Below are 25,124 nucleotides of genomic sequence, written 5' to 3' on the forward strand. Positions count from 1 at the left end.
GTTGATTTTTATTTTCCTGTTAATCACTTTTTCTCTGTATTTGGACCAAGAGAATATACTTTGAATTGGACAAAAATAAATAAGGAACTTTTTTAACTTTTTCCGACCGACTCTTTTCTTCAACTGTTTTGGGAACTCAGAGAGGAGAGGGCTTCTCTTAAGGGAGAGACAGCCCAGCCCCTGTGGTAAGTCTGCAGCGATCCAGCATGGTACACAACTGATTGCATACTTTATGCGCACACACATCTACAGATACTAACACCAGTTTTCTATAAGTGAAGAGAGACCCGGAGAAGTCCCGCTTGATTTTGAAAAGAGCTTTATATCTGTTGGGCTCTGAGCAGGGACGGATAAATTTAAATTTAAAATAAAATACTATTTAGTGTAAATCAGCTACCGGTCCGAGGTTCTCTTAAGCGGAGGCATTGAGGCAAACCAGGGAGGGGTGAGCTATCGGCCACGCTCTCCCAGTAGGCCAGGTGAGCGACTCACATAGAGAGAGTACTGGAATCCGCCTTTCTCCCCCTTCTCGCAGCCTCTCGTTGCAATCAGGGGCGCTCACAGGGAGTGACCGGACAGCGGGGCACAAGTGCCGTGGATCCGTGGTCACTCCGACGGCAGCTCAGGTCTGTCCGTCGCCGGCAAGGGTCCTCTCAGTTCGCGCATCCACAGCTGAGAGCCCCTTGTTCCACTTTTGTTCGTTTCAAACAAAAGGCCTCTTATTTATTTATTACTTCTTGTTTCTTGATAAATTAAAACATTTTGATAAGAAATAATTGTGAATAAATTAAATAAAAAATAATTTTTGATAATAAAAAATAAAAAAATAATTTTAAAATAATTTATTTTGTTTATTAATTAAAAATTAAAATTAAGAAAGCGTGCGGGGGCACCGCGCGCAACAGGTGTTTTATCTGAACAGACTTGTATGAAGTCAGTGCTGCTGTCTGTTGTTTGGTGTTTTATCTGAACAGACTTGTATGAAGTCAGTGCTGCTGTCTGTTGTCTGTTTTATCTGAACAGACTCGTATGAAGTCAGTGCTGCTGTCTGTTGTTTGGTGTTTTGTCTTAACATACTTGTATGAAGTCAGTGCTGCTGTCTGTTGTCTGGTGTTTTATCTTAACATACTTGTATGAAGTCAGTGATGCCGTCTGTTTGGTGTTTTAATTGAACAGACTTGTATGAAGTCAGTGCTGCTGTCTGTTGTTTGGTGTTTTATCTTAACATACTCGTATGAAGTCAGTGCTGTTGTCTGATGTTCATCGCTTACCCCACAGCACCATCATGGCAGTAGCCAGCATCTCTCGCTCTGAAGCATTCGAGGATTATTCTCTGTACAGTAACCTGAATGATGACGAGCTGCTGCAGCTCACCATCGAGCGCAGTCTGACTGACGCACCCTGTGACGCCTCCAATGCCATCACCTCTGCTACTGCCAACACACCTCCACCACCTGACAGCAGCAGCCTGAATACTGCAGCCAGAGCCACTAATCAATCAAGGCATCCGACTCCAGCCCAGAGCTCTGCACACTACAGTTCTCCAAATCCTCCGAGGGAACAGCTTCCTGATCCGTATGTAATCTCACACAGTTTTCATTATCCTCCATATTGTGAGTATGAGAACGATGACAGTGGAGAAGGGCTTCATGTTGGTCCTCATCGTAACGCACTATCATTTAGGCAGATTAAGTGTGTGTTTTAAAAGGTTAAAACAAAGAAGACATGTACAGTGCTGTAAAAAGTTATATTTACCCGTCATAATGATGTTCTTTTTCTTATTTCCTTCAATAATAACCAGTTACCATTTTAATTCAAGCACCAAATGCTTAAATTAATTGAAATCTTTTTTTACCAATTCGGGTTCACCAAGATGGCGCCGCGGACGGCTGCCTCGGTGTGTTGGTGCTCATTGTGTTGTTTTTGTTGTTAATTCAGTTTTCTGCTGTGATACCCGGAGCTCTTTCACCAGAGATGAGCTCGTAAGCATCAGGGGAACAACTCCAGCGGACTTACTTTCAACTTTTCTGTTAACTTCTGTGGAATTACTGGACATTCTCGTCAAAGGTGCGCTCACCTTAACTCATGCAGTGAAGCGCCGTAGAAGAGGAAAACGTGCCGGCGCGCTCGTGTGTCTTCGCAAACGGGGTTCTCATACGCCGCTGCCGGGAATATTTCTCTCCAACATCCGCTCACTGTGCAACTAACTGGACAAACTTCAGCTACTGGTTGGGAGAGACAGAGACTTTTCTTCATCATCCGTTCTGTGCTTCACTGAGACCTGGCTCTGTGGATCGATTCCGGACTCCGTGCTTCAGCTGGCTGGCTTCCAGCTGTTCAGAGCGGATCGCGACACGGACCTCTCCGGCAAATCGAAGGGTGGAGGAATCTGTTTTTATACCAACGTGGCTGGTGCAACGATGTGACAGTGATTCTACAGCACTGTTCTCCTGATCTGGAATCTTTCTTCATAAACTGTAAACCCTTTTACTCCCCCGTGAGTTCGCCTCATTCATCCTGATCGGTGTTTACATGCCGCCTCAGAGCAACGTGCAGGAAGCACAGCGGACACTCACCGACCAGATACGGTGTGTGGAGCGGACCAACCCGGACTCTCTAGTTATTGTCCTTGGTGACTTTAACAAAGGAAACCTCAGCCATGAACTACCTAAATACAGACAGTTTATTAAATGCTCAACCAGAGAGGAGAACATTCTAGATCACTGTTACACCACAATCAGCGGGGCCTATCACGCCGTACCTCGTGCTGCACTGGGACTCTCTGACCACGTCATGGTCCATCTGATTCCTGCATACAGGCAGAAACTCAAGCTCTGTAAACCTGTGGGGAGGACATTGTGGTGGAAAATATTCCTATACCCGCTTTGCGTGAGTCTTTTACTGCTGAAATAAATAATATTTTAATTAAGTATTTATTCTCTGCGCAGAGAAGGTTCAATCATCACAACAGAATGCGTACAGTCTCAGTAAGGAAGAACCAAGAAAAAAGTGAACATGCTTTCTTTATACCGAATGAGCAAAGGTGGGGGCTGATGGCCAATGTTACAGACATTTTGGTGTCAGACTGATAGGAACAACAATAAAAAACAAAAGGCCTTGGTGCTGGTGCTGTGTACAACACAGCAGTGGACCAGTGAAGCTATGGAGGATCTTCGGGCGTGTTTAGACTGTACAGACTGGAATGTTTTCAGGACTGCTACCAACAGTCTGGATGAGTACACAGAGGCTGTAACATCATACATCAGCTGTGAGGACAGCTGTGTTCCATCAAGCACCAGTTATAACGATGACAAACCCTGGTTTACAGCTGAACTCAGACAGCTAAGGCTGCAGAAATCAAAGATCAGGCATTTAGGAGTGGGGACAAGGACATGTATACATTTAAATTTTTTAATTTATTATACTATATTGATCCCGTTAAGGGGGAAAGTTGTCTCTGCATTTGAAGCGGTCTGCCAATAACCCGGGGAGCCTGGGGTTCAGTGTATTGCTCAGGTACACTTCGACACATGACACGTCCCAGTCGAGGATCGAACCGTTGACCTTGCGGTTACCAGACAACCAGACAACCCTCTTAACCCAGTGAGCCCAGTGAGCCACTGTCACCCCCATAAAGAGTCAAAGTACGGGTTTAGCAAGGCAGTGAGAGACGCTAAACGACTGTACTCTGAGAAACTGCAACACCAGCTCTCAGCAAGTGACTCTGCTTCTGTCTGGAGAGGCCTCAGGCAGATCACCAACTACAAGCCTAAAGCCCCCCACTCCATGAACAACCTCCGCCTGGCAGACAAGCTGAACGAGTACTGTCATTTTGAAAGACAATGGGACAGCCCTGACTCCATCCCCCACAGCTCCATCAACCAGCCCCAGACCACCAGGTCCCCCTCCCCCAGCCCAGCAGGGGCCCATGCCTCTGTACCACCCATCCCAGTGCCCCACCCCCCAGGACCCCCGCCCCCAGCGCGGCAGGGGGCCCATGCCTCTGTACCACCCATGTACCACCCCCCCCCCCCCGCTCCCCAGTGACTACTCTCTCTATTCTGGAGAGAGATGTCAACAGGCTTTTTAAAAAACAGAACACCCGCAAAGCAGCCGGCCCAGACTCTGTCTCCCCCTCCACCCTGAAGCACTGTGCTGATCAGCTGTCTCCGGTGTTCACAGACATCTTCAACACCTCCCTGGAGACATGCCACGTACCAGCCTGCTTCAAGGTCTCCACCATCATCCCCGTCCCCAAAAAACCAAGGATCGCAGGACTTAACGACTACAGCCCGTCGCCCGGACCTCTGTGGTTATGAAGTCTTTTGAGCTCCTTGTCCTGTCCCACCTAAAAACCCTCACCGACCCACTCCTGGACCCTCTGCAGTTCGCCGAGGGTCTTCAAGGACCCTGAAGCGAGCAAGAAAGATTGTAGCCGACCCTTCTCACCCTGGACACAAACTGTTCGAGCCCCTTCCATCTGGTAGGAGGCTGCGGTCCATCAGGACCAAGACCTCACGCCACATGAACAGTTTTTTCCCGTCTTCAGTCGGGCTCATCAACAAAGCCCGGGACCCCCACTGACTCTGACATCCCCAGGACAATTTCCTATCGGTCAGTCCCCTGCAAATCCCCTCTGTTTCTTATTTAAACACACTCGACACTTTACATTACACTTACATCTCACTAGTTTATAGTCCTGTTATCTGTTCATTTGTGCACTTTATTTTATATTTTACTGTAAATTTGAATATGTTCCTACTTTTTTCACTGTGTTGATTGTTGTTGATTGTTTAATGTTATGCACCACCCGTCATGTCAAATTCCTTGTATGTGCAACATACCTTGGCAATAAATGGTTCTGATTCTGATTCTACTCAGTAGTTAGATTGAAGAGGTTTAGTTTCTTTTAGCAATTGCTGGTGATTTATTCTATTCTTTTTCACATCAGATGTATCTTTTTATCCTTCTGTCTGGTTGATGAGAGTCCTGCATGGATCCAGTTTTGCAAACCCAGAAGTCCCAGTGGCCATTTTGTTTTGTAATCCATGTGTAATCCATCTCAGTCGCTATTCTAGCCCAGTATCATGGAATGGTCACGAAATGCAACGCCTTGGGTTTCCCCAGGAAGAGATGGAAAGCGTTGTTGGCGAGAGAGACATTTGGAATATGCCCTAAGCAACCTGGCTCCCATAAGTGGAAGACGATGGATGGATGGATGTTTCACTGGCGCTACTGATGCCCTTGAATCTAACGACTGTAATCGTTCTCTCCATCTTCAGACGTTTTGTGCTGAGGTGACTGATGTTGCTAGTTTTAGAACCACTGGCAAAAACAATGGCTAAGTTGGATATTTAAAAACCAAAAAACTTCCAAACAGCAGACTCAGCTCCTCTTTTTCTTTAAGTGCATCTCCGCCTCTCTTTCTTCATCCTCCATCTCTCTTTTCTGTTCTTGATTTTGCAGCAGTGACGGAGCCTCTCCCTGCTGTTAACAGACTGTTATGCTACTAGCTAGCAGCTGTAACATTACCCAGCATGCCGTTCAGTTGTGTAAATTTGTGAATGTAAAATTATTCAATTATTCCATTTTTTTTTGTGTCACAATTAGTTGTGTGCCATAGTGTTTTATGCTGTTGAAGAGTTAGTTGTGGGTTATTAATTGATATTAACTGTTGTGTTAAAAAGTTATACCATGAGTGAGAAGGGTACGCAGTTATTAGAGTTTCCTCTCAATGCAAATAAAACTTTCCCAGCCGAAGGGTTCTTCGCAGCTTCTCTCTGGTGTGGTTGTTTATGAAAAATGTATATTTCACTAGAAATTTAAAACAATATATCAGAAGATTAGGTGTACCACCCAGCACGAACTGAAATATCTCTAAGTGAATTGATATTGAATTACAAATAATATTGAATTGGGACCTTGTGAATCAGAATCAAATCGATTTGGGAAATCATTGCCAATAGCCAGCTATAGTCTTGTCTTAGAGTTATTAGTGTTCAAGTCGTTAGTCACTCATGTTAATGACAAATATGCTCTTGTCCTATTTTTCCCCTCAACCTATCTTCCTGTGAAGACAGAAGTTTACTTGCATCAAAAAGGTGCCTCAATGTTGTGTCAGTCTCTGTGCTCTGATAGGCTGTTGTCTTTGTGATCCTGACTTAGGAAGATGTTTGATGGGACGGTCAGTCACTTCATGACGGGTTCTGGGAAGCGCATGGTGGAGTATCGCAGAGCTGACGGCACTCTCGTTCTCATCGCTCCAGAACCTGAAGAGTGAGTCAAGTTCTGTTCATAAACCATCTCTGGATGAGGAACTACCTGTATCACCTGTTGCATCTTAGAAAATATCAGAGTGAACGGAGCAGGTAACAATTATAATATTAACAACTGGCTGAAGTTGTGATGTGAAGAGTTGTTGGTTCATATTTTGGGTGTGTTTGAGAATCAGGAAAGGTGAGGTGAGGATGGAGAGGTGAGGTGAGACAGGTAAGGTGGAGAGGTGAGGTGAGGATGGTGAGGTGAGACAGGTAAGGTGGAGAGGTCAGGTGAGACAGGTGAGGATGGAGAGGTGAGGATGGAGAGGTCAGGTGAGACAGGTGAGGATGGACAGGTCAGGTGAGACAGGTAAGGTGGAGAGGTCAGGTGAGACAGGTGAGGATGGAGAGGTCAGGTGAGACAGGTAAGGTGGAGAGGTGAGGTGAGACAGGTAAGGTGGAGAGGTCAGGTGAGACAGGTGAGGGTGGAGAGGTCAGGTGAGACAGGTGAGGGTGGAGAGGTCAGGTGAGACAGGTAAGGTGGAGAGGTGAGGTGAGACAGGTGAGGATGGAGAGGTGAGGTGAGACAGGTGAGGATGGAGAGGTCAGGTGAGACAGGTAAGGTGGAGAGGTGAGGTGAGACAGGTGAGGGTGGAGAGGTCAGGTGAGACAGGTGAGGGTGGAGAGGTCAGGTGAGACAGGTAAGGATGGAGAGGTCAGGTGAGGATGGAGAGGTGAGGTGAGACAGGTGAGGATGGAGAGGTCAGCTGAGACAGGTGGCTCATGGGTATTTTCCCTGCAGGGAGGAGGAGCCTCTGTTCAAAGCGATCCGTGTCGGTGATGCGAGCAGAGTGAAAGCGTTGGCGGTGCTTCTGGGAACAGACCTGATGCTGCCGAATAAACCGGGATGGCTGGCGATCCACCAGGCGGCGTGGTTTGGTCAGGACACCTGTCTGCAATTACTGCTGTCAGGTAGATCTGTACACACACACACATAGAAACCGACACATCACAACAAAATCCAAAGAAGTACTTTCTGTGTTTTTGTGCCCAGCTCAGCCGGGGATGATAAACAAAAGAACGGAGCGCGGTGAATCAGCGCTGCTGGTTGCTGTCAGCAAAGACCAGCTGCGATGTGTTCAGGTGCTGCTGGAAAATGGTGTAGACGCCAACATCCCAAACTATGACAAAGAGACTCCTCTTTACAGAGGTGAATCTTACAGAAAGTGAAGTCAGAGTCCCAATAAAATATTGACATGAACTCATGTCATAAACTGACTGGGGAGCTGTGTTATCTTTAAAAAAATAAATCAGTTGTCTACTATTTGCAGGATACAAAATGATTTGAATTTGGTACTCTTTATTTTATATATATTTAATAGTGCTTTGCCTTTATTGGCAAAACAGAATACCAACTGATTCCCAAGCCCACCACCTGAACTGTGAGTACCTCTTGATACCAAATATGTTGAGCTCTGTTTCTGAACAGCGGTTCTCTGTTGACCTTCACTATGTTTGAGCTAATCTGAGAGCTTGGAGTGTTCTTGGTAATAACTCTGAAGGTCTTAAGGAGTTATAAGAACCCAAGAAGAAAAATATTTATATTTATTATAAGTTGTCATCTGGACTCAGCTGGTGTAGACAGAAGCTGGAGAAAGTAATGAGGATGTTTTACTTCAATAAACTCTTGTTTTCTTTCTCTGCAGCCTGTGAGAGGAACATCCCTGCGATGGTGGCAGCGTTGTTGAACCATGGTGTAGCGGTGAACACTCACTGTATTTGGGGTTGCACCGCCCTGCACGAAGCCGCATGTCGAAACAACGTGGAGATCTGTGAGATGCTGCTGAAGGCTGGAGCTAAACACAACCTCTCCAACATTTTCGGCATCTCACCGCTGTTCAATGCAGCTCAGAGCGGGCAGCTCGCCGCCCTGCGCCTCCTCCTCAAACACAGTACGACGTTTATCTTATTGTTCTACTGCTTCTTCTACTGTATCCGTAGTAGTGTGTAGAAGAAAGAGCACAGAATAATCACAGAATAAATTTCAGTTTAGTTCAATTACACCTGGCAGAGTAGTGCTCATCACTTCTGCAGCAGCAGAGAGATCACTGAAGCCCTATCCATTGGAATTAAGGGAGCAGGGACTTCTTTTACATCTGAGACCATCTTTCAGGAACTACATTTAGTGCCTGGTTCCACTGGTTGAAACACAGGTATAGTTCCTGAGTTCCTCAAAAGATTCGTGTTCCTGTGAAAAAGTTCCTGTGATGGAAACAGTACATTGACACACACTGTAGTGTCCTTCATGAAGTCAACAATTCAATTCAATTTTATCTGTATAGCCCGATATCACAAATGATGAATTTGCCTCAGAGGACTTTTCAATCTGTACAGCAAACAACAGGAACATCGGAACAGGAAACACTTCCCCTCAAAAAAAAAAACCTCATTGAAAGGGAAAAAACAGGGGAGAGATCTCTCTTCCAGGACAGAATCAAATAATATATTATAATATTAGAAGATTTGCTTCCCATGACATAAGCCTTCCACTTTGATAACCATTGTACCAACTTGGAATCCTGACCTCTGACCCCTGAACCCTTCCCTGTCTCCCTACAGGTGCAGACCTTAATGGTCAGGCTGCTGATGGAGCAACCGCTCTCTATGAAGCTGCTAAAAATGGACATGAAGAAATTGTGGAGCTCCTCCTCTCTCAGAACGCTAACGCCAACATACCTGGAAAGACCGGGTTATTACCGCTTCATGTGGCCGCTCAGAGAGGAAGTGACATGTAGGCACTCTGACTATTGTCTGCCATATTTTATGAACAACAGAACCCATCTAAGAGAGTTGGTAGGTTTGGGGGAAATCAAGTCCCCCAGACCACAGCCAGTGTTGTAGAGAGTGAAGAGGCTCATCTGAATCAACAGCTATATAGAGCTGGGTGTCATGGATGATGATCAGTGTAACACTTAACCTTTCTAAAATATCAGTTGAAAAACAGAAAATTGGAAAATTGTATTTTCTAAAATCAGGCTTAAATTATATTAGTTCATGAAGTTAAAAGGGGACTGGGATCGTCCCAGCCTCAAATCTTTTAAGGCCAAACCTTTTTTTAAATATAACTCTAACCCTTATACCATCATTGGAAACCCATCATTCACCTCTAACCCGATCCAGAACCAGCCAGCAGGCAACTATGTGTAACCCAATTCAATCAGGAGAGACACGTGAATTAAAAAAAGAGAATTGTATATTACAAACAGATAGGTGTGATGATAATGTCTTGACTCTACAGGGAGATTTGTAATTGAAGGGCATCTGCCCTGAGCAGCAGCAGGATAAATCTCCCAAAATGGAAATAAAACGCAGCATAAAATGTCCCCCAAAGGCATGCTGACCAAGCGGGAATATAACAGTTCACGAAGAATCAAACAAAGGTGTCATAATATGCTCAGAGAAGAATCATAATAATGAGCATGACAGAAATTCTCAGGGTCGGTCTCATCTACTTCCTGGAATGTCTCCTGTTTCCAGCATCGTCTCCATGTTGATCTCAGCCACCAGTAAGACCAGAGTCCGGCGGACTGGTATCAGCCCACTCCACCTGGCCGCTGAGCGTAACCGTGATGACGTCCTGGAGGTTCTGATCAAGGCGGGCTTCGACGTCAACGCTCAGCTGTCTGAAGAACGATCAAGGCTGTACCAGGACCGCCGCAGCACGGCACTCTACTTCTCCGTCATCAACAACAATATCGACGCAGTGCACATGCTGCTGGAGGCCGGTGCCGACCCAAACCTCGACTTGTTCAGGCCGCTGTTGGTGGCGGCGAGACTGGGCTGCATCCAGACCGTCACCATGCTGGTGGAGCACGGAGCCGACATCAACACTTCCATCACCACACACCCCACCACTTTCCCCGCTGTCTACATGTTCTCCATGAAGTACCTGCCTATGTTCAAGTACCTGCTGGACCACGGAGGCCACGCCCTGTCCTGCTTCAACTGTATCTATGGTAACCGACTGCATCCATCAATCAAAACCACGCGATCAGAGGACCTCCCCGGAACCGACAGAGTCCCCCAGCAAAGGGGCGGCGTTCAGGTGACCCGAATCTGTTTAAAACGTTTAAATATAGAACTACACAATGGAGTTCAAGGAAAAGTCAACTAAGTTTAAACTGTTTAAGTTAAACGCAACTTTATTTACTACAGCGATTCAAAAAGTTTCAATGTGAAAAGAAGACAGTTATTTGATTGATTGACGGTTATTTGATTGATTGACAGTTCTGTGAGATGATTTCGGCCCCGAGTATCTGTCGGTGGGCGGGGCCAATCATTGACGTCCTGTTGGACTACGTTGGTCATGTGACTCTCTGCTCCAGAATAATGGAACACCTGGACAGTTACTCCGGCTGGAGCGCCATCAAGGATAAAGCAGGTGAGTCAATAACTGATAAACAACTGAAAACCTATTAGATGATCCCCCAATAAATATGTCAGTAAAAAAGTGTTAATGATGTCACCAGTTTGTCTCATAGTTTCTAGTGATGTCACCAGTTTGTCTCATAGTTTCTAGTGATGTTACCAGTTTGTCTCATAGTTTCTAGTGATGTCACCAGTTTGTCTCATAGTTTCTAGTGATGTCACCAGTTTGTCTCATAGTTTCTAGTGATGTCAGTTTGTCTCATAGTTTCTAGTGATGTCACCAGTTTGTCTCATAGTTTCTAGTGATGTCAGTTTGTCTCATAGTTTCTAGTGATGTTACCAGTTTGTCTCATAGTTTCTAGTGATGTTACCAGTTTGTGTCATAATTTCTAGTGATGTCACCAGTTTGTCTCATACTTTCTAGTGATGTCACCAGTTTGTCTCATAGTTTCTAGTGATCTCACCAGTTTGTCTGTTTCTTGTGATGTCACCAGTTTGTCTCAGTTGCTAGTGATGTTACCAGTTTCTAGTGATGTCACTAGTTTGTCTCATAGTTTCTAGTGATGTTACCAGTTTGTCTCATAGTTTCCCAGTGAACTCACTGTTTGTTGTTGTGGTTTTTCAGTGATGTCACAGGTTATTATTTTGTTGTTTTTCAGCTCCTCCTCGCCCACTGCTGCAGCTTTGCAGGCTTCAGGTTCTGCAGCTGGTTGGTCGGCGGCGTTTGAAGAAGTTGCCGCTGCCTGGTGGTCTGATCCGCTTCCTGCAGCACCAGCAAGGACCTGTGGAGGACTGAAACTTGATGTGTTTACACTAAAAGGAGGCTATTGCTAGTATTTATTTATAGTCTGCTTTGTTTTTTGTGAGTAAATCCAGGACTTTAACATTTTCCAAGTCTTTGTAGATTTCTCCTGGATGATGAGCTGGTTGAAGCTGATGTTCCTGCAGCATCTTGGTTATCATCTTTCATATTAAAACTAAAAGATAATTGTTGAAATCACTGAATGTACCAGATGTCTCCAGCTCCCTCTATAAAGGATGTAACTTAAAACGTATTAGTTTTTTATTGTAACACATTTTATATCTGCAGTCTTTATTTCTTGGTGTGTGTGAGTTCATACTTTTCTATAAACAAACAGAAGCTTTCTTAGGCCACAGCACTACACAAAACCAGCTCAACGAACCCAAAGGGGAACGTCGCTACAGTCTACAAGGGAACACTCCGCACCACTTTGATAGAGAACGCGCAGAGCAACCTGCAAGAGTCATCTGGGCACGCTGCAGCAGAAACATCACGAACCTCCTCTCTCTACAACATCCAGAAATATCCGAAAAGACCACAAAATAAATATTGTGCAAAAAACACGTAACTTACCCCGTAGAGCTATCCCAAAACCGTTGTCCTTTCCCTCGAATCAATACTCACACGAGCAGCTACGTTTACCGGCGGCACCAGTAAACAAAGGAACAAAGGAACGCGCTGACAGCGCTCCAAACTAACTTTTATGCACACGCACACCAAATCTCAATCTGACCCCACAAACGTAGTTTACGATGAAACCCAATCTTCAGACAGTTTTTACCGTTTAGTTGACCCAAACGAAACGCTGTGAGCAAACAAATTCAAAACCGCACGACTAAGTACCAATTGCCAAAAACGACACGTTCCCAAATCTTACCTAGAAGTCACGGCATAAAATGGGAAAAAAGACGGACGAGCCCCCAATTTGTCATAACCCAGCTCCTAGGCCATGACAAATACGGACGAGACACAAGGGATGGTGGTAAAGTAACGTATTTATTTTTAACTAAATAAAGGGGTGTGTGTGTGTGTGTGTGTGGCCGTGTGGCCACTGGCAGAGATCACTCCACGTACGCCGGAGAAAGACCAGGTCAGAGCAGCACTGGAGCAAGGCTTTTATGCTCCAGGACCAGGTGCTCTGCATCAGGTAATCAGCCACGACTGGTGTTAGAGGCCGGGCCGTCACAACAGTTTCACTCTCAGCTGCAGACAAAGTGTTTGATCACTGCTCCTCTTATTGTTCATTAATCTATTATTAACAATGTCTTAACAATAATGACTTCATACATTTAATGTAACACATTCAAACTGAAACATATCACGAGGCAAAAGTATGAAGTAAAGTCTGTATGATGCAAATACATTTTATTATTTTCAGTTAAATGACAAATACCAGTTTAATAAATGTGTTTTATGCTTCCACTGATCTGAAAACTCTTTTTGGATCAGTTTGTTTATCAGTAAATTTATTTTATTTTTGTAAATGTGTATTTCAAGAGGCTGAGGCTGGAGGAGGAGGTTCTCCTTGTGAGGCTGGAGGAGGAGGTGCTCCTTGTGAGGCTATGGGAGGAGGTGCTCCTTGTGAGGCTGGGGGAGGAGGTGCTCCTTGTGAGGCTATGGGAGGAGGTGCTCCTTGTGAGGCTGGAGGAGGAGGTGCTCCTTGTGAGGCTGGGGGAGGAGGTGCTCCTTGTGAGGCTAGGGGAGGAGGTGCTCCTTGTGAGGCTGGAGGAGGAGGTGCTCCCAGTAGTGTTTCCCAGAGGAGAAGCCTCGGTTGGCCAGGACACAGTAATTGTAACTGAACCTCTCTGGATTATCAGGAAGCCTCCGCAGCAGAGTCCCACAGCTCACCACTGTGTCCCCATGATGGAGCTCCAACATCGGGTGAGCAGTCTGAGGATCCAGCCTCATCAGCTCTGGTGCTGGAGGAAGAAGAAGAGGTAGAAGAAGTAAGACAGACAGACCAAGACCTCTGGAAGAGCACTAATTTGACTAATATGCTCTGTGGGACCAGTGTTGAGGAAAATCTTTTGAATTTTATATAGGAAAGTCAGACTTCTTTTTTGCTTCGGGTTGTGGTTGAAACCAGTTTTAAAGTTCAGAGAGCTGAAGATGTTCTTCTCCTTCTGCTGGAGCTCCTGAATCTCTCTGAACCTGAGAAAGAGGAGAAGAGAAGAGTTTAATCGTTATCACTGAATGTTTTATCACTAAACCACTTAATTGATGACACGTGTTTTTGTTTGTTTCGTTACCTTGGAGCGATCGATCCGTACTTCTGTAAAAAGAAAGAGAAAGATCTTATTTCAGATCTGATCAATAATCTCTCAGGACTGTTGATCAGAAAGACAATTGATCAGTTTATATTTCTTAGCACCAGTTTAAACCCTCAAATTTCAATGTTCCTGCCAAACATCTTCAATGATATTGATAGGATTCAAACATCTTGTCATTAATTTTGTCTGGAATAATTACAGACAGTAGGAGACAGCGGGGTCGGTTGGGACGCTTTTGTGTCAACACCAAATGACCTTCCAGTAAAACAGTGAAGAGAATAATGTGATGCCTGAACGGATACAGTTGTCTTTAGAGCCCAACCCACACGTGAAAGTCAATATGTTAAATGTAGTCTGCCGCCCTGAGACGGTTCAGACCAAAAAGTTCATTCAAATTGAAAAGAACTGCAGTCTAAAATTGAACACTTTGTATTTAAAACGTCACTTGTTAACAGATTTCTTTGAGAAAAAGAAAACTTTTGTATAATTGTTATTTTTGCATAAAATACTGAGAAATGAAAAGAGAGTTTCTGACTACCACTAGAGTAAACATTCAGTGAGTGACTTCACAGTGGGCCTTATTCAATCAGATACATCTTTGTCTGCTTTTTGTTTGGTTGTAACAAGGTAGGAACTGTGATCAATACTGTCCCAATGGTCTCAGGGAAAGCAGACACACTTTGTACTCATGTGCTAGCTCTCACTACATACCGGACCACGCCGTATCCCAGACTGTAACAGACCATCAGTACCATGATGAAGTCCAGGTGTCCCGCACTACATACCGGACCGATCACAGACCGTAACAGACCGTCAGTACCATGATGAAGTCCAGGTGTCCCTCACTACATACCGGACCGATCCCAGACCGCAACAGACCGTCAGTACCATGATGAAGTCCAGGTCTCCCTCACTACATACCGGACTGATCCCAGACCGCAACAGACCGACAGTACCATGATGAAGCCCAGGTGGCCCTCATTGCTAAGGTCCTGTAGGGTGTTCTGGGCCTCCTGCAGCCGGTTCAGGTTCAGGTTTAACTTGTCCGTCTGGTTCTGGAGCGACGAGATGAGGACGGCAGTTGAGGTCTCCACCTGCTGCATGAACCCAGCCTCCTCCACCTCCAGGCAGCGCCACAGTTCATCAAACTCCTTCCTCACCACCCATTTCAGCACGTCAGACTCGTTCTGATTGGATAGAGAGCAGCAGGTAAGATCCCATTCGATTCAGCCTAATTGTGTGAACGTACAATGCAGCACAATAATGCCAAAGCATGACAATGACATTATAAAGAAAAGGGTAAAATCAAGAGTATATCAGAAAACAGAAATTCAAGCCTTGCTCTGTGAGTGTTTTTGTGAGTGCTAATGCTGGTGTGTATTATGTGTGTGTGGTGGTGGGGGGGGGGGGGGGGGGGTTAAACGTCTGTCACATGTGAACAACTGAGGTCAATGAGGGTCTTCAGGCTCTTAGCTTGACAGAGGATCAAACTGTGTTTGTAGGTTAACTCTAATACCCTAGCCCTATTTTTAGGCCTCTGCTCGAAAATTGCATACCCATACTAAAAAGACTATTTTTTTAACTACAAGGACTATTTTAATAATTTTGATGGTATAATACAGGTAAAACTTGTGATACACTTGTTCAGATATGTAAATATTGTGTATATGTTACTGGTTAATAGTGAATGAAGATGGCACACAGCTCAAATTGAAAAGTTTCAGGTTTGCCTGAAAAAAAAGCACTTGTATTGAAAATATTTATTTGAAATAATGCATATCCAAGCCTAAAAATACGCCACAGTCATAGCACAACATGTTTGATTGAGTGAAGCAGGTCAGCATAATAGGAGGTCTGAGTACGGAGTTTCAAGCCGAATTCTCATTTTTGGAACCAGCTTTTGCGCTGCTCTATTCTAATTTTATATACTATATAACTATATGTTAACTATATATTCACTTGCTTTATCACTAAGAGTGTTCAATACATCGTAATAAAGCAGTTTGGCATCATTTTCAGCCATTTTCAGCTCTCATGTCTCTCATCCATAAAATATTAGGCTCGTTCGAGTTGATCTGCGCCTCGCCTGGAAAGCAGACGAGAGCAGGCGGACGTAGAAAGGGGCGTTGACAAAGAACTATGTTCAAGTCGGACCGTTTTCAGCCGCCTGCTTCTTCTTCTTCTTCTTTCTTTTGCTTTTTTTGGCGGTTGGCAAACAGCTTTCGGGTGCATTACCGCCTCCCACTGATCTGGAGTGTGGACTAAGGACTCTAATACGACAACCAAACGAAAATAAATACATACATATATACACACACATACATATACATATGTGTGTAAATGAATAAAGATATGTATATAAATAAATATATATATATACATATAGAAAAAATAAAATAGAAACAATTTATAATAATACATTTCTTTCTCAAATTCTATTCATTAGTGTTGTTGACTCTAAATATTCCAGAAAAAGTTTCCAACATTTGTCACTAAAGCTTTCCTCTCCAATCTCTCTTAGACCTTTTTCAAAACTTCTCTCGCTCACTCGTACCTCTGACAGGACAATGAAACATGGTCCACGGTTTCTTCTTCTCCACAAAATGTACACTTTCCATTATTATGCTTTCTAATAACATAGAGGGAACTGTTCAGACCAGTATGGCCATTCCTTAGTCTTGTCATAATCGTCTCCTCTTTTCTAGTTTGTCCACTAGATCCTGCCCTCCCAACCAATGGTTTATTTTTAAACAGATATCTTCCTTTACTCCCTTTATTACATTCGTTCTGACATATCTTTTTGATTTGTCCCTTAATCACCACTTTAGCTTCTGACTTACTTATATTTACATTAACGTTATTTCTCCCACTCTTCAAAGCCCTTTTTGCTGCTTTATCCGCCTTCTCATTGCCATCGACTCCAACATGGACCCACACTAAATGAACCGCTATCCGCATTTGATGGATTCTTAAAAATGATTGTAGTATTTCAAACAGTAAATCCTCTCTGCTTCTGGAGTGGCAAAATGTCAAACTCGTTAGCACTGCACATGAGTCTGATTTAAAAACTGAACCAACTGTCCAAACATCACAGCTACATAAACAGGCTACACACAGAGGAAAAGCAGCGCTGCAAGTTTCCATCAGTGACAATTGTGCTTTTCTTTTAATACGTTTTGTGATGCTTCACAATCATTAATCGATGGACACATTCAGTGCTCTGACTGAGAACATGTTGACATCAAGTAGGATGTAGGCTTTCTCAATAAATATCTTTATTTACAGATGCTAAATAAATAACCTTATATATTATTATTGTTATTGCACAAAATGAGACTAATAGCCAACAATCTAGCGTTAAGTATTACAATTAGACAGAAAATTAGGATTTACATTTTTTTATACTATATTTATCCTCTTAATTAAGGATAAATTTGTCTCTGCATTTGACCCATCCCTATACATGGGGAGCAGTGGGCTGTCTTTGACAGGCGACACATGACACGTCAAAGGCCAAGGCTTGAACAGCCGATGTTGTGGTCACCAAACAACCCTCTTAACCCAGTGAGCCACGGTCGCCCACCTTTTCCACTAAAGAAAATCTAAGAGCGAATCAGCTCTTTGATCCGAAGACAGCAAGAAGTTTCCCATCATGCCCTGGGGTCACGCAGTCAGTGGAGTGCAACTGCAGCACCTGGCTCTAAAATCTGCGGCCACCCCGCTCTCGTGAGGTTATCGTTGCCCACGTGATCATGACGTCAGCGCAAGTCCCATCATGCCCTGGGGTCATGCAGTCGTGGAGAGGACGGGAGGCTAGAGGATAGAGGACAGAGGAAAATCGGCTAGAGGACAGAGGACAGGAGGCTAAAGGACAGAGGACAGGAGACTAGAGGACAGGGGGCTAGAGGACATGACATGACATTTTATTCTTTATAAATTGATTTATTTTATTAATATTTTACATTTGTTTCCAGAGAGATAATAATGACTTTATAAAGTGACTTTGCTGGTTTGAATATAACTGTTGCTGCTCTATAAACATATTAGATTATTAGTATTGATAAGAGTCGCTCCTAAAGATAACTGTCTCAACCTGACCGTAGTTCTGTGAGGGTACTGATGCCACTAAAACTTACACACTGGCCCTTTAAAGTGACAAACAGTGATGCTTGAGAATGACGTTATTCATGGTATCAGGTGACACAACAGGAAAAGAGTAGACATCCGGGACCTCCAGAGATCGACTGTGCTCTGACGACCATACAGCAGCATTTTAGTTTGAAAGAATCAGCGCGAAGGAAGGTAAGAGCTGATAAATACACGAGCATTAGTGGGTAATGAGGTAATAACCTATAGAATAATAACCCTAACAGACTAACAGACTGCTAACAGGCTAAAGTACTGCTAACGGACTGCTAACAGGCTGCTAACAGACTGCTAATCGGGTTAACAGACTGCTAACGGGCTGGCTAGAGGACAGAGGACAATTGGCTAGAGGAATGAGAACAGGAAGACAGAAGGCTAAAGGACAGGAGGATAGAGGACAGAGGACAGACGACCAACGGGCTGCCCACAGACGGCCGACGGACTGCTTACAGACTTCCAACAGTTCTATAACCAGTGGCGGCTGGTCAATAGAGGGCCATGGGGCCCCACCTTGAGCCACACAAAAGAAAATTATAATAATCATAAATTATACAAATTGTCAATATTTGTGTTTTTGAACTATGGAATGTACCCAGTAATATGTGTAAAATATGATATCTGCTCAATATATGCTTTTCCTGCTCGTCCTCTCCGCCTGTGTGCACTACACGTCTCAGAACGCGCAGCTAGGGGGGCCAAATCGTTTTGGCCCAAAAGAGGCGGGTCTATGAAGCAGTTTAGCCAATTGCTGATTGAAGATATAAATAAGTGACATACAATTTAGCCAATCAGTGCCCTCAAATAGATTCAGTGTGGGGCCAAAACGATTTGGCCCCCCTAGCTGCGCGTTCTCGTCAGGAGAAGTCTCTACAGGCGAGCACTACTCCTCCAGGTCTCGTTTGAGAGGAGAACTTTGGCGGAGATTCTGCAGACCAAAGAGCTGATATCAGATCAGCCTGACCTCACAATCAGACAGCAGACTAGCGGGAAAGGGAAGCAGTACATGAAGCTTCTGTACTAGCTGTACACCAGACAGGTTTGGCTAGCTGGATGACGTCATGCTAATAACGTATTTAGCTTTTTAAAACAACGGGGACAGATCCAGCACGGACAGTTAGGGAGTGAGGGATGAGGAGGTAAGGAAACATGAGAACACCAGGGTAGGGAGTGAGGGATGAGGAGGTAAGGAAACATGAGAACACCAGGGTAGGGAGTGAGGGATGAGGAGGTAAGGAAACATGAGAACACCAGGACACACATGGAGAACTCTGTCAAGCTACATATTAGGCAAAGTGAACATCTTTTCTTCTACATAGTTGTCCTCAGTCTCATCTGCTTAACTTGGTCATGGAGGCATCAACATGTAATTGAGATGTTAAATTAACAGTGAAAACTCATCATAGTTTAATTTAACATCAGTATTCATAATTACACTTCATGTTTACTTCTCCTGATCTTTACCTCCTATAACAAGGTCCATAGGGGCATCTCAATAAATAAACATGTTATATTATATTATATTATATTATATAAGTGTTATATACTGCTTTTTTTCGTGTTGGAATAAATGTTAAATATTTAACTGCGAAGTAGTGATGCGTGTTTGATACTTTCATTTTTTTGCATTAAATCATACTGGGATGTTTGCTGACATTGATAGGATGGCCCTACCTAGAACATGTTCCACCAGCCGCCACTGTCTATAACCATAAACTAACTCAATCAGATATAAAACTACATAACAGTTAAAACAGTAATGAACTGAATGGAGGCACAGAGTGAACCTACAGGTCAGCTGTAGCTACTTAACACACTATGTATGATATATTGATTATGTATTGACTGTTGATTGTTTTTTCCTTACTCTAAGGTGGATGTATTGCTTGTCGATCATAATGATTACTGATTGACATTCCTTTCGGTATGGATGATGTATTGCTCACATATTGATGATTGATTGATTCTTTTTTCAGTATGGAGGATGGTTACCTTTTGTCAGCGGATAGGATAACTTATTGATTATTGAAATTAATTACTTGCAGTATTGATGACGTATTGAACATATTGATTGTTTCTCTCACAGAATGGAGGATGATGAACTTCCGTCAGCGGATGGGTTGGGTGGGTGTGGCTCTCTACTTGCTGCTGAGCGTCATGGCGGTGTACTACGTCTTTGAGGTTCACAGCTTCAGTTTGGAGCTCGTGCAGAGAGGCGCGGCTGGCCCGTCGGCTCCACCCCTCGCCATCAGCTGGTCTCACCGTGTTAGTGCTCACCTGCCACCACTTCCTGTCTGGATATGGGCGTCGGTTTTCCTGCTGCCATACCTGCAGCTCTTCCTCTTCCTGTTCTCCTGCACGAGAGCCGACCCTCGAGCGGTCGGTTATTGCGTCCTTCCTGTCTGCCTCGCCCTGCTCTGCAGCCGCCAAGGCACCCGCAAACCGGCCAATCAGAGAGGTCCGCCGCTCATCGACACGTAGAGGACGACCAATCAGAGAGGCCCGCCGCTCATCGACACGTAGAGGACGACCAATCAGAGAGGCTCGCTGCTCAGACAAGACATAACTGTTTGTGTGGTTTGTGATGTCACTTCCTGTGTGCCTTTGAACCCTCCAGTCTGTCAGTCAGGAGCTGATGTCAAGACTGCCCTGAATTTGTCTTTCAGAACCAACACTACTGCCCTGAGCGTCGACTGTTGAGATCAGTCTCCAGCTGTCAATCATTCTCCTGTTAGAGAATCCTGTGCTGTGATTGGCTGGAGGATGTTTACTGTATGTGTAGTTAGTTTAACATTGAGACCTGACAGCTGCTGGCCAATCACAGCACTTTGTTGTATTTAATAAGATGAGTCACATGACACACACTGGTAACCATGTTAACTTTATTACATCAATAAAATGGAAAAAAAAACAACAATGTGAAGTTTTTCTAAAGATTTTTAATGAGTGATAAGAGACAGAACAGCAGGTTACCAGCTTCATGCTGTCGGAGAATCACTTCCTGTCTCCAGCAACTGCTGCACGAAGTGGACAAGGAGGGAAGGACGCTGGAGAAAGGGTCAGTTTATCAAGAGACACGACCTTAATCACAACTTTAAGAGATGAAGTTCACCGAGCTGTTTCAGACTAAACTAAAAGTTTCTTCAACAAACTGATCTTCTAGATCAGTGGTTCCCAAACCTTTTAGGCCACGCACCCCCTTCTACATCCCGGCCGGGTTCACGCACCCCCAAAAATCTTCCTGCATCGTGCCTTCGAAAAGATAACGGACGTACACCAGAAGATTGGCCAGATTAGCCACATCTGTAGGCTCGTCTACTTGCAGAGAGTAAAACTCACTCTTCTTCACGCAACCGACTAATGTAGCCAGGACGTCTTCGGACAAAGCATCGATGCAGCGCGACACAGTGTTGTTGGACACCGGGATCATGTCCAACTTTTTTGCTTCTCTCTCCAATCATACATTCCACCATCTCTTTGGCAGCTGGCAAGCACACGTCTTCAGCGATTGTGAGGTAGCCCCTTTCTTGCTATTCTGTGACCAGATATGAAGCCCTCACTGCACACCACGCACTGTGGCTTTGGGCAATCTGCACAGCCAATCCAAGTGAAGCCCAGACCGAGATCATTTTCATCATATTTCCTCTTTTTTCACCTTGACTCCGCGATGGGCCCATGTGCTCCCGATTTGTCTGTGCTATCCCTTCCTCCTTTTCGGTCTCCTCCTTCTCTGACTCCCGTTCGATTTCTTCTCCCGGTCTCTCCCCAACGCATCTCTCCGATTCCTCTCTCTCTCTCTGTCCCTCTCCTCTTTTATGACTGATAGCTTCAGATGTCCCACCTGACAGTTTTCCCGATTTCAGCCAGTTTATCATATTTGCATGAATGTTGCTGAATGAATGAAGTTAGCTGCACAAGCTAGGCTAGCTAGTGTGTACGTAAAAGACAGTCTGGTGGCAGGAGCTGAAGTGCATTTTTAAAAATTATATTTCATATTAATTATTACACCATTAGACCACCATTACATGTTTCCTCTCGCGCGCCACACTTTGGGAATCCCTGTTCTAGATTGACCAACGTCATCTGTGTAATTTATGGCACAATTCAACGGGGATCAGAAAAGCTTTGGTCTCTCCGTTGACTTCCATACATTTTTTCCAAAAATAAGGCGCCATGGGGGAAACGGGAAGGAGAGGGACTCTAACCGCCCAATGAGCGTTAGCCGTTAGCTCGCCACACATGACTCATTTCAAACCCTTTTTACTTTTTATACTGCTGGCTAGCATAATCATTTACTCACTGAATTATACTTTGTACTAATAATCTGAATCTATTAGTAACTAAAGCTATCAAATAAATTCAGTGGAGTGAAAAGTTGGACAAAGGAGAGAAGATGAGGAGAGAGGGAAGCTGAAGACGGGTATACGAATACAATAAGTGGTGAGTGGAAGGCTCGGGGTAGTAATTCTTGAAAAGGTGAGGTTTCAGCCTGATGAAAGATGGGCAGCGACTCCGCTGTCCTGACGTCAGTGGGGACTTCATTCCACCACTGTGGGGCCAGGACAGAAAACAGCCGCGACCGGGTCGATCGACCGCAGGGACCGCTGAGCGACGGGGCAACCAATCACCCTGAGGCAGCAGAGCGAAGTGGTCGGGGGGGGGGGGGGGGTGTAGGGCTTGACCGTGGCCTGGAGATAGGAAGGAGCTGTTCCTTTCACTGCCCTGTAGGCTAGCACCAGAGTCTTAAACTCGGTGCGAGCTCTTACAGGGAGCCAGTGTAGAGAACGGAGAAGGCAAGTTGTGTGGGAGAACTTGGGGCGATTGAACACCAGGCGAGCTGCAGCTTTCTGGACAAGCTCCAGAGGTCTGATGGCCGACGCCGGGGCTCCGGCAAGTAGTGAGTTGCAGTAGTCCAGGCGGGAGATGACAAGAGCCTGGATGAGCACCTGCGCCGTCTCATCAGTGAGGAAGGGGCGAATCCTCCTGATGTTGTAGAGCAGGAATCTGCAGGAGCGTGTAACTGATGCAATGTTTGCTGAGAATGACAGTTGGTCGTCCAGGGTCACACCCAGGTTCCTCGCAGTCCGAGTTGGCGTCACCACGGTATCATCAATGGTGATGGACAGGTCTCGGTGCGGGCAACCATTCCCCGGGAGGAACAGTAGCTCGGTTTTGTCCAGGTTGAGCTTCAGGTGGTGTGTCGTCATCCACTTCGAGATGTCAGCCAAGCACGCAGCGATGCGTGCCTCCACTTGAGTGTCACCGGGGGGAAATGACAAGACCAGCTGGGTGTCATCGGCATAACAATGGTAAGAGAAGTCATGCGAGCAAATAACAGAACCCAGAGATGTTGTGTAGAGAGATACTGTACATTGGACACATTGGGCCCGATACAGATACATTAACTGACTTTGCCTCCCAATAAGGGATGAGACAGCCATTCTCCTTAAAGGAAGGATGTCACAATGACACCTAGAGACCATGGGCTCTGCAAATGTTTTCACATCAAAGTCTGACTTATTAGGTAGATGTTGTCCAAATGTGAAACTTATACAAGAGAAAATCATACAAACATTTGGTGCGTGTTGCAAACAACCTGGGGCCCCAAATATATCTTCTACCTATGTCTTGATTATTGCACTGTGTTCATTGTTTATTGTTATGCACCATTCACCAAGTCAAATTCCTCGTATGTGTATCGTACTTGCCAATAAACAGTTCTGATTCTACAACAATATAGCCTGTTTAGAGCTGCAGCAGCAGACTTCCTGACGTTTGTTTCTGTACTTCTGCTCTGGTTTATGCTCTTAGATGCTTGTTTAAAGGAGATGCACTTATGACTTCTGGTGACTAGTAGTTCTCTTGAATACCTATGTTGAATCCACTTATTGTCAGTCGCTTTGGAGAAAAGCGTCTGCTTAATGACTAATGTAATGTAATGTATGATTGTCATGATATGTGTTAATTATAATGTTATACACTTTGAGTTAGTAAATTTAGTCATCAAAATAAAATAACCGAAGTTGGAAACTCTGAAAAACATTTTAAGACAGTTTGGCAGAATGAATGAAGAGGCTAAATGAAATTAAACATTTATTATAAATATTGACCTCCCAAATGTATCTAAACATAAAACACCGTCTTCAGGTGTTTCAAAGTGTCCTCTGGTGTTTCAGGTGTCCTCTGATGACTGGTGAAGTGTCCTTGTGTGTTTCACATGTTTTGTCCTCAGGTGTTTCAGGTTTTGGATCTTTTAGCTGGAGGTTGTAGGTAAGAGCTTTGAGGCTCGTCGTCTCCTTCATCACTGTCCTCATCGTCTTCCTCACCTACAGCAGGTAAAACACAGGTGAATCAGAACAAACTAGTGTGGTTTCAAATAACTGACTCGTAACACTCCGTCTATTTACCTCTGACGTGTAACGGTCCGTCTGTTTACCCCTGACGTGTACCACTGTGTTTACCTGACTGTTAGCAGTTAGCAGCACATAGCTCACCTTCTGCGCATGCTCCGGTTTTTTCCCGCTCCACCAGCTTGCTAAGGAGCTGTGACACGTTTGCGTTCAGCTCATGAAGTCCGCTGATCAGAGAACAAAGTTTATTTTCCACCTTAACGCTGATTTTCTCTCTCTGTCCGTCTCTGAATCTCAACTCTGCGACAACACTCACGGCCGCCATCTTTACTACGGCTCTCATCTGTCGTCATCACGTTGTTTCTTACGTAAACCGGAAGTCTTTATTTTGTGTAGTGGTGGAAGTAGAAGAGGCTCAATAATGTTTCATAAGAATGGTTTTAGTTGTATAAACATAGTCATAGAACAGGGATAATTAGAGCAGTGAGGATCGATAAAGGTGTGACCACAGCACGGTATGACGTCATTAACGTTTATGTTTCACCATCACGTCACTGAAGTTTATTTTTAACTCAGTTATATTATTGATTTTGTATTGATTATTGATTTTGTAATGATTTCCTTTTTAAACATGGTAACCTCTGACCCCGGAAGCGGAAGTTGTTATGACCAGCTAGCAGCAGCAGCAGCAGCTAATGGTTCATAACAAAGACACGACGGGCTGATTATTAATAGTTAATTATCGATCAGGTTATTGGTTTACAGTCATCGAACAGTTTTACTCGGTAAGTGTGTGTTGTATTCACGCAGCTAACACCGTTAGCACCACTTCACGTGTTTACTGAAGCTAACTGATGCTAAGTGCTAACGGACT

The 25,124-nt window shown here is 44.5% G+C and overlaps 5 protein-coding genes across 8 annotated transcripts in view; 3 read left to right on the forward strand and 2 right to left on the reverse strand.

Annotated features, from left to right (window-relative positions):
* Positions 1 to 1,285: 1,285 nt before the first annotated feature.
* Positions 1,286 to 11,702, forward strand: LOC142971598 (ankyrin repeat and SOCS box protein 2-like). The gene is made up of 9 exons (XM_076112175.1): positions 1,286 to 1,575; positions 6,166 to 6,276; positions 7,060 to 7,229; positions 7,312 to 7,467; positions 7,964 to 8,209; positions 8,877 to 9,048; positions 9,795 to 10,362; positions 10,545 to 10,698; positions 11,345 to 11,702. Exons 1-9 carry the CDS (start codon positions 1,286 to 1,288, stop codon positions 11,479 to 11,481), a joined length of 2,004 nt encoding a protein of 667 aa, XP_075968290.1. The 3' UTR covers positions 11,482 to 11,702.
* Positions 11,703 to 13,182: 1,480 nt separating this feature from the next.
* LOC142971572 (E3 ubiquitin-protein ligase TRIM50-like) lies at positions 13,183 to 16,426 on the reverse strand. The gene is made up of 5 exons (XM_076112140.1): positions 16,415 to 16,426; positions 14,714 to 14,944; positions 13,737 to 13,759; positions 13,541 to 13,638; positions 13,183 to 13,454 (listed from the first exon to the last, which is right to left on the reverse strand). Exons 1-5 carry the CDS (start codon positions 16,424 to 16,426, stop codon positions 13,183 to 13,185), a joined length of 636 nt encoding a protein of 211 aa, XP_075968255.1.
* A 1,534-nt stretch (positions 16,427 to 17,960) lies between these two features.
* Positions 17,961 to 20,817, forward strand: tmem251 (transmembrane protein 251). The gene is made up of 2 exons (XM_076112101.1): positions 17,961 to 18,059; positions 19,987 to 20,817. Exon 2 carries the CDS (start codon positions 19,995 to 19,997, stop codon positions 20,379 to 20,381), a length of 387 nt encoding a protein of 128 aa, XP_075968216.1. The 5' UTR covers positions 17,961 to 18,059; positions 19,987 to 19,994; the 3' UTR covers positions 20,382 to 20,817.
* Positions 20,818 to 20,824: 7 nt separating this feature from the next.
* On the reverse strand, positions 20,825 to 24,607 carry LOC142971545 (uncharacterized). Of its 2 annotated transcripts, none has more exons than XM_076112099.1 (2): positions 24,395 to 24,607; positions 20,825 to 24,226 (listed from the first exon to the last, which is right to left on the reverse strand). In XM_076112099.1, the coding sequence occupies exon 2, from the start codon at positions 23,465 to 23,467 to the stop codon at positions 22,439 to 22,441; it is 1,029 nt and encodes a 342-aa protein (XP_075968214.1). In that variant the 5' UTR covers positions 23,468 to 24,226; positions 24,395 to 24,607; the 3' UTR covers positions 20,825 to 22,438. The 2 variants fall into 2 exon arrangements, with proteins under 2 accessions (XP_075968214.1, XP_075968215.1); XM_076112100.1 differs by having other exon boundaries at positions 24,308 to 24,607.
* A 24-nt stretch (positions 24,608 to 24,631) lies between these two features.
* The window catches only part of ubr7 (ubiquitin protein ligase E3 component n-recognin 7), a 17,268-nt gene continuing 16,775 nt past the window's right edge, over positions 24,632 to 25,124 (forward strand). The window contains exon 1 of one of the 3 annotated variants that reach the window (XM_076112104.1): positions 24,632 to 24,765. The gene's annotated coding sequence lies outside the window, so the exon portion shown is untranslated. Of the gene's footprint in view, positions 24,766 to 24,877; positions 25,036 to 25,124 lie in introns of those variants that run through there. The other 2 variants (XM_076112102.1, XM_076112105.1) reach the window with 2 other exon arrangements.

Source organism: Anarhichas minor, unplaced genomic scaffold (genome assembly GCF_050575085.1).
Source record: "Anarhichas minor isolate MPS153535 unplaced genomic scaffold, ASM5057508v1 ptg000047l, whole genome shotgun sequence".
Classification (NCBI taxonomy): Eukaryota; Metazoa; Chordata; class Actinopteri; order Perciformes; family Anarhichadidae; genus Anarhichas; species Anarhichas minor.